Source organism: Lonchura striata, chromosome 1, assembly GCF_050655825.1.
Source record: "Lonchura striata isolate lonStrDom1 chromosome 1, ASM5065582v1, whole genome shotgun sequence".
NCBI lineage: Eukaryota > Metazoa > Chordata > Aves > Passeriformes > Estrildidae > Lonchura > Lonchura striata.
Window position 1 is genome coordinate 98,948,719 of NC_140703.1, and position 8,561 is coordinate 98,957,279.

Consider the following 8,561-nt stretch of genomic DNA (forward strand, 5'->3'; position numbering starts at 1 on the left):
GCTACATTTTCACGGTGTACTTGCTTTCTGTTAAGATGACAGACTTTGTTTTGTGCTGGTTTTTGTTCCCAAAATAAATTGGCAATGACTGTTCAGTGGCCTCTGTGAGCAGCAGCTGCTCTCAGTATGTTTCTCAGTAATCATGAAGGCTTGTAATCAGATTTTCATTTAGAAAGCAGAGTTCTTAAAGAATGCCATGAGTAATTAAAAAGAAAGCTAGGGGTACTGTGAAATAATGATTATTTTAAAGGATGTAATTTTCATTCAGAATTTCCACTGAGGTGGAATACTGAGGTGTATGCTTAGAGAATGCTTTGGAAATTTTTCTTACCTGAAATTAGCTGAATACCAAATAGGCACCTACATTTAAATGAACAAGGCATTTTTAGGGTGTGAATGATCTCAGAGTCGACAGCTGGCTGAGCTAACTTACACCACTTGTGCACCAGCAAAAGCTAATGGGCATTTAAGAAGCAAGACCTCCTGCCCAAATGCAGGAAAGTAGCACAGAGGGACCACAGGTGATTGAAGGAGGTCTGGATTCTTGGTCTGGTTTCTGCTGGTTCTGCTCCTGACATGCAAACTAAGGCAGTGCAAGTGCACCTCAGGCAGTGGGGACTATAGTACAGAAGCCCCCCAGTCTTCAAGTGAGGCTGTGTATTTGCCTGGCCTGGGACAGTGATGCTCCTTTGGTCCTTTGGCAGAGCCACTTTGCCCAGCTTTGCACAGAGCTGCTTTGTACAACACAGTAGATTTTACTCCCTGTGCTCTAGGGATTATGACTACCCTGCAGAAATGTTGTAAAGCACTGTTAATGCTAAGGTTTTCTGAGAGTGGAAGGACTGCTATTGGAGGAATGTTAATATTATGCAGAAAGGAGAAGAAAGCTTGACAGTGCCCTAGTTTTAACTGCATCATGTGGAAAATACAGGATTGTTTTTCTAGTACTGTGTATCTTCCTAAGTGTATCTCTTCAGCAAGGTGTTACGGACTTGACCTGATATTTAGAGACACAGACACATGCTGTACTTTCTGCTGTTCATAACAGCTTTAAAGCTGCTCAAAGAAAAATCAGGAAGGCTTCATGGTAGGGCGAAAAACCTTCATATTTTTCCACAAGGTAATTTGCTTTAGCACAGATCTTAAGCTGAGTATTGTGCAGCTATGTTCTGAACCTTTGAATGCAGAGGTTTAGACCTTTGACACAGACAATTTGTTTGTAATGCACTCGTTATCAAAGCTTCATGGAAGTTGGAAATGTATTAAAGTGCTAGCTGACATTACTTTCAGAAGCAGGGAAAAATGCAGTAGTGCTAATAAATTCTTATCTCTTTTATTTTCCACAGCAAGAACTTATTGACAGCATTAGTAGGAAGTTGCAGGTGCTGAGAGAAGCACGGGAGACACTTCTGGAAGACATCCAAGCAAACAATATCCTGGGAGAGGAGGTAGAGGCCATTGTGAAAGAAGTCTGCAAACCAAATGAGTTTGACAAATTCAAGATGTTTATTGGCGACCTTGACAAAGTGGTCAACCTCCTGCTGTCCCTGTCTGGTCGTCTGGCCCGGGTGGAAAATGCCCTCAATAACCTGGATGACAGCACCTCTCCAGAAGAACGGGTGAGAAGGGCCAACAATAATATTCCTACATTTAGGGAAGCTCATGGGATAGGGGAGTTTGCCTGGTTTTGTTTATATAAGTTGCAGAGCTCAACATGAGGGATAGTGTGCGGATAAATCTTGTAAGAGAGAGATTTTTTTTTTTTTTTTTTTTTGAGATTTTTTAAAACTTTCCTCTTTGCCTTCTTTTCTTGGAATACTGTAACTACAAGTGGCTTGCTGAGAAAAAGTGGGTTTGGGGTGCAACATACTAGAAAAACAGACTTATTGGCAAAAGTTTAAAGAAAAAGGGAATCCACTGATAAGAGCATAAAAAGGAGGCTAACAAAAATATGGTAACAATTCAAGATGTGAAAAGCAGTGTTTGTGCTATAATGCAGAAACCTTGCAAACTTCTTTATACTAAGTGAGGATCTTGATACAAATCTATAAGGTTGTTAAAAAGAAAGTGCTTCTCATCTACGACATACAGCTTCCTTCCACAATATCTAGTAAGGAGCAAGAAACAATAGAAGGACAAACCTTTAAAAAGAATGGGGGGGAAAGGGGGGGAACAGGAGAAGGCGTGGCAAAAATTATTTTTCAGTAGAAAACATGTTTTACTTAGGCAGAATAGCCTGGTAGTGATGTGGAGGACTCCCAATAGAAGCGAAAATTTCAGGAGCAGGAGTATTCAGGGTGCTCTTAACCTGTTGAATCCCACCTCTGCTTGCAGCAATTTTTTTAACTTCAAATGCCATCAGGCCTAACCTAAGAAGAAGATAGATAGCAATACATATATGCACCAAAAGAGAGATGTAGATAGTGTGAAACTTAGGCTAAAATAAATAGAGAGTGTTGATGGGGGGGTGTGTTTTGAGTGAGTTTTGCTTCTACGGTTAAATTAATATGAAGTACGATTTTTGGCTTGTAGCTGTGGACTGAAATGCCAACAGTTCACCTAAGTGTTCTAACAGAATTTTTTCCACAGGCTGTGGCTTCATGTTGTTTCTTTAGCCTGTTGCATTATTTCACACTTAAGAGCCAGTAAGTGCTGGGACTGATCTGAAGCTGTGCTTTTGCTGCTGAGCCCAAACATACTTGATTAATGGCTGTTCAGACTTCTCTCTGACTGAGGTGGAAAGGAAAGTATTTGACAGCTTATTAAAGGGCAGATCAAAGCTTCTGACACTTGGAGAAATTTAATCCCTCATTAGAATCTTTTCTAAGTGTTGCTGCAGTTGTGTGATGGGGAAGGAGCTACCATGATTTGTGCTCATAGGAAACACAGTTTGAGATCTATGATAAAAATAGCTTACTGGCTGGATGTGGAAAAGGAAGATGGTGAGGAGGTGGTGTAGTAAGGACAGTCAGAAATTGTCTGTGTGTTCTGATGTCAAATTTATACTGACAGAAATCCAAATCCCTAATATATTTCAATCCCCAATCATCTTCTCATGCACTGACACCAGTCTTGCCGTAATAACATCAGGAGAGGTCCATCAGGACTGAGGTGAGCCCTGGAGAGGAAGACTTGTGGGTATTGGTGGATGAAAAGCTCAACATGACCCAGCAATGTGCACTTGCAACCCAGGAAGCCAAACGTGTCCGGGGCTGTATCAAAAGCAGCGTGGCCAGCAGGTCAGGGGAGGGGATTCTGCTCCTGTGAGACCCCACCTGCAGTGCTGCATGCAGCTCTAGGGCACAAAACACAAGAAAGACATGGGCCTGTTGGAACCCTTCCAGAGTAAGGGCACTCTTAATCAGAGGCCTGAGCACTGCACAAGCAGAGACTTGGGAATGCTCAGCCGGGAGAAAAGAATACCAGAGAGGTCTTGGAGCAGCCTGACAGTACCTAAAGGGGGCTTACAAAAGGGAGTTTTTACAAGGGCATGTAGTGATAGGACAAGAGAGAATGGCCTGTAGGTGAAGGAGAACAGGTTTGGATAAGATGCTGGGAAGGGGTTCTTTCCTGAGGGTGATGAGGCACTGGAATAGGTCTCAGGAGGTATCTGCCCTCCTCCCTGGAAATATTCAAGACCAGGTTGGATGGGGCTTTCAGCAATCTGGTCTGATAAGAGCAGGGCTTGGAGCTACATGATCTTTAAGGTGCCTTGCAGCCCAAACCATTTTATGATTCTATGAAATGTATCTTGAAGTATTGAATTTAGACTGGTGCTTGTGGCTTTTTTGGTTGTTCTTTAGTATTTTAGTAGGTCAGATGATAATATGTTGTGAACCACTAATGTACCATATAAATAAAACAGAGGATTTTGCTACCATTGTTGGGGAGCATATTCCCAGTGACCATTGATTTTTCTTTCCAAGATGATGTTGTCTAATAAACATTGCTTTGATAGCTTTCCACTTTCTAGGAGCCAGCAACAGCTTACCAGACTTTCTCAATAAAAGCAGTCAAATAATGACTGCTGAGTTAATATTTTGATTGTCAGATGCTCTGCTATAGGTGGATTTTTTTTTTGCCACAGGGAACACTATCAGGTATTTCAAGTTCAACTTCTGAAAGGGGTTTCATCTGAAGAGCTACCAACCCCTTTCCTCTTACACAGCAAGGCCAGTGTATTCTTATTGCTTGTGCTTTGCGTCCATGCCCTCTTGCATTCATCAGATTCTGGCTAGTTAACTGCTGCTCAGCATGCACACACCTGCAAGGCTGCTCTGGGAGCAGTCCAGCCACACTTCTGGGATTGAGGCTGTCTGCTTCTTGTCCTGGTGAGTTCAGGAGAACTTTTAGTTCCATCTCTTTGCAGCAGATAGTTCTGCTTGCAACTTGGGATTTTTTTCCCCTGGCATAAACTCAAGGGAAATTAGACTGTTTTTTCTAATACTGTGTGATTTTTTTGACTTGTCTTCCATAGCTGTCTTGAATCCTGAGTTTATCTAGGTTGTGTATTTTAAGTACATTAAGAGCACAAATCTGAAAACATTTCACTCTTGAGCTTTGGTCTGTCTATAGAAAGAGTCAGCACAGGATGCACGTGCAACTCTTTGACAGGTAGGTTTATTAGAGCTCACTGATCTGTAGCCCCCTTTGTCTCATACTTCCATCTTGAAAAGATTGTTTTATATCCTGCAAAAACACTTCTCTGTAAATCCTTCAGGCTTATTAAACAGCATGTGTGATTTAACAGAAGGTGCAAATTAAAAAGATGGACACGTTTATTAGAACAGACTGAGGCTTATTTGAAGAAAGCTTCTCAAAGAAAATTCATCTCTGAAGCCAAGCTAGAAGTTATGCATTGGTACCTCTTAGGGACACTTTTTAATTAAGTTCAGACATCTGTATAGGATTCTTGATGTCAGAGTAAGCCAGCCATACTGTGTCACTGGAAAAAAGCAATCACTTGTAGGCAGACATCTGAAATAGGTTGGATTGATGGTGTTCCTGTTCTTTCCATGTACTGCCAAAGGAGTATAGCTGGGTGATTCAGGTGGGACTTTGGCTGTGCAGACAGGTGGTCTTGGCAGGGAGGCTGCTGTCTTCTGCCATCCTCTTTCTTTTGCTTCCCTTTTGCCCTTCTTTTGTCTTGCCTCAGCTTTCACTCTTGCTCATGTCTGAAGACCACAGGATTTCACATGTCATGGTGGAGGCTTGTGGCTGCAGCAGAATTGTGAAATACACATTGTCAGGAGCTGTATAAGAACAAATGGCTCCATTAACTGGTCTGTTGCTGGGTTCTGTAACCACAGCTGTGCCAGTGCTGTATGGAAGATATAAGACAGTTAAGTCTTAATTTGAAGAACTATTATTCAAAGGCAACTATATTGTATACAGCTATTTATAACTATTAAATAGTAAAGGAATCTTTGAAATAATGCTTTTGAGGCCAACAGAAAGTAATTGTGCATCTTTCATTGATTTTCTATAGTTTTTTATCAGTTTTTTAATGCATTTTATTAATCTAAATTTTAAGGCATGTTCTTTTTCCACCTTTCTCAATATTCAGGAACATCTCTCTAGATAAAACAGACTTAAGAATTGAAGCTGTTGTCCCAGCCTAGTGAACCGAGTGAATTTTTAACCGTTTTTCTTTTCTCCTAAGCGGACATTGGTAGATAAGCAAAAGCTGCTGACCCAGCAACATGAGGATGCAAAGGAATTGAAGGAGAACCTGGATCGTCGAGAGCGCATTGTCTTCGACATTTTGGCGAACTACTTGAGCGAGGAGAACTTAGCAGACTATGAGCACTTTGTGAAAATGAAGTCAGCCCTCATCATTGAGCAGCGAGAGCTTGAGGACAAGATCAAGCTGGGGGAGGAGCAGCTAAAGTGTCTGACTGACAGCCTCCAACCTGAGCGGCTCAAATAAGGGCACTGAGTCCAACCAACAATCAGAAAAATGGGAAAGAAGGAAGGGATAGGGCCATTTCCAAGTATACAAATGAGTCTTTTGGCTTGCTTGAGTGTCTGGTAGAGAAACAAGTTCACAAGAGAAAAATAGCTCTCACAACAGCAATAATGCTTTCATTTTTTTTGAATGATGTATTTAATTTTTTAGAACACATTTTTATTGCTGGACTCTACAGCTTTTTCTCTTTGCTTAACTTCCAGAAAGCTCCACAAAAGGGGAGAGACTCAACCCTTCTCCTCAGTATGTTCAAAATCTGGTAGCTGTGCATGCAAACAATGGTTTTTAGAATAGGTTGTGTACTTCCTTTATGTTCAGATGCTGCACAGTCTGCTGGGAAACCCTACAGCAATTCTCAAATGCACACACATTTAGAACTTCTAAATTTAGTGGGTTTTCATGGTTTTTTTTAAAGACACATTAAATAGGGGAAGCATCTTATAGCTAATATATTCAGATGGCTGAAATACAGTGTCACTCTGATCCTGTGGCATCAGACACTTTTTGTAATATTGTATATAGGATGGCACTTTCCCCTTGCAGAAAACAACTTTAAAATCAGTCTAGTTAAATGCTTCTTAAGCAGCTTGCAAATCACCTAATGCCTACCTTGCTGAAGATTTTTTAAAAATTATTTTGCAAGACATATTTGTACACCCTCTTAATGCAATGCAAGTGATTTTCTTTACCAAGTTGTACTTAATTTAAGAAACAGACTGGAAGTACTGTGCTGATTTTATTAAAAACATTTTTAATCTAAATTATTTAGAAGGCTCGTCTGCTTTTTGTGCTTTTTTATGCATGTTTTTATTCTTGTCTCAAGCCCACTACACTTCATTGAAATAAATGTAGGTTAAGGACACTGGTTGTGTTTTTCTTCTGGTTGCTCAACATTGTGATGGTTTTATATAGCCAATTAAGTTATACTGAAGTTGACCTACATAATGCTGTTTGTTCCTCTTTCTCAGACTACCAAATGCAATAGAAGCAATTCTGCCGTGTAAATACTGTGCATTACTTGGAGCAACTGCATTGTAACTGTGAACATAAGTGGGGCTTTTTGCTTGTTTTTTCCATTGAACAGTGATAAAGGAGAGGATGTCAGTTCACAGTATCAGATCACTAATCTGATTTCCTAATACTGCCAGTGACTTAGATTATTTCCAGTAGCTCTAAAAAGAGGTGCTAACTCATGTTTGCAGCACAGTAATGGGTCATGCTGACTTGCATAGATACCGGTAGTAAAATTCTATAGTGTCTTAAGTGTCAAGTTCTACATTAAGATAAAGTTTTGCAGGCAAAGAAAGTCTGGGAAGACTTTGTGTGTATGCCATTTCTATTGTGTAAGGAAAAGATTTATCGCTCCTCAGACAAATAGGTTCCCCAACCACAAGCCATGTTCAAGGCTGATGTGAATGCCAGTCTGTAGCTAAGCAGGTTGATAATACAGTCATCTGTTGAAATGACAGCAAAGAATTCTTCCCACTACTCTTGCAGTATGGCAGCATTTACAAGAGTTTTTCTGTCTTTCTTACGTGAATCCTCTCTTTTGTGGGGAGAGAACTGGAAAGGCACTGATCAGTGAATTGCTTGTGAGTTGGGGAACCGGGGAACAAGAATCCTCTGGAACCAGTTCCTTTACAAACAGGTGCAAACATTAAAAGGACTGTTGCCCCCCCCCACACACCCTTATCGTGCACTACTTTGTATACCTGGACCAAATTTTAATTGAAATTATGTTGATGTGCATCAGTTGAGGTCAAATGGAGCTACCATTTTACAAGACCTAGAGCTGACCTTAGTTTCTCCCTCCTAGTGCAGAAATGTAGTCTTCTGGCATCTCACAGTTATTTGCTGCTATGTTCCTAGGACAACTGATCCCTTTGTCCTTAAACCTGTCCCTTAACCGTAACCAACCCAAAACTAAACATAAATAAATTATGCTTGTCTTAGCTTGGAGAAAAGTGTGCATTGTTTTATCTGTGGCATTTTAAAAATTTTACATATTGTGGTTACTCTGAAATGTGTATGTGAAATGTGAAGAATAATATAATTACAATGTGTTTGTATACAGTACTTTGATTTAGATCTCTAATAAAAGGTAGCAATATTGTGAAAGCTATATCTATTATCCTTTTCACAGAACAGTTGTGTAGACACTAATATCTCATTTCCTTTTCCAAAACTTTTGAAAATCACTCACCCTGGAAACATGAAGATGATGGCCTCCCAATATTATATGTAAATCTGTAAATAGCTGTACTGTTGCTTTTTGAAAAAAACCTGGTGCTAATGTTTTGCCTTTGGCATCCTGGGGATGGCTGTTTCTTCATCCTTTGTTGTTCTCAATTCTAGATCTTTTTGTATAGTGAAAGATTCCCACAATGCTTCTCCATCTGTTTGGATCCTTCAGCCCAGAGTGAAAATGTACAGTTTTCCTGCCTGACACTTAACATGTACCTACTGATAAATGGTATTGCTTGACTTTGAGAAAATAAACTGTATATTTCAATGTAGAGTTAGTTTTTGTGTGCAGTGTTAATGTCAAAAGCTTCTGCTTTGCTTTGCTGATTTGCAGTGTTGGCCATCTCAT

General features: G+C 40.2%; 1 protein-coding gene across 13 annotated transcripts in view; it reads left to right on the plus strand.

The window, feature by feature from the left end:
* Positions 1-8,484, plus strand: part of SHROOM2 (shroom family member 2) — a 117,277-nt gene extending 108,793 nt beyond the window's left edge. For all 13 annotated transcript variants that reach the window (XM_085584271.1, XM_085584201.1, XM_085584206.1 and 10 more), the window contains 2 exons: positions 1,347-1,619; positions 5,663-8,484. In XM_085584271.1, the coding sequence (XP_085440397.1) occupies positions 1,347-1,619; positions 5,663-5,929 (540 nt within the window). In that variant the 3' untranslated portion in view covers positions 5,930-8,484. The remainder of the gene's footprint in view (positions 1-1,346; positions 1,620-5,662) is intronic.
* The last annotated feature ends 77 nt before the right edge of the window (positions 8,485-8,561 follow it).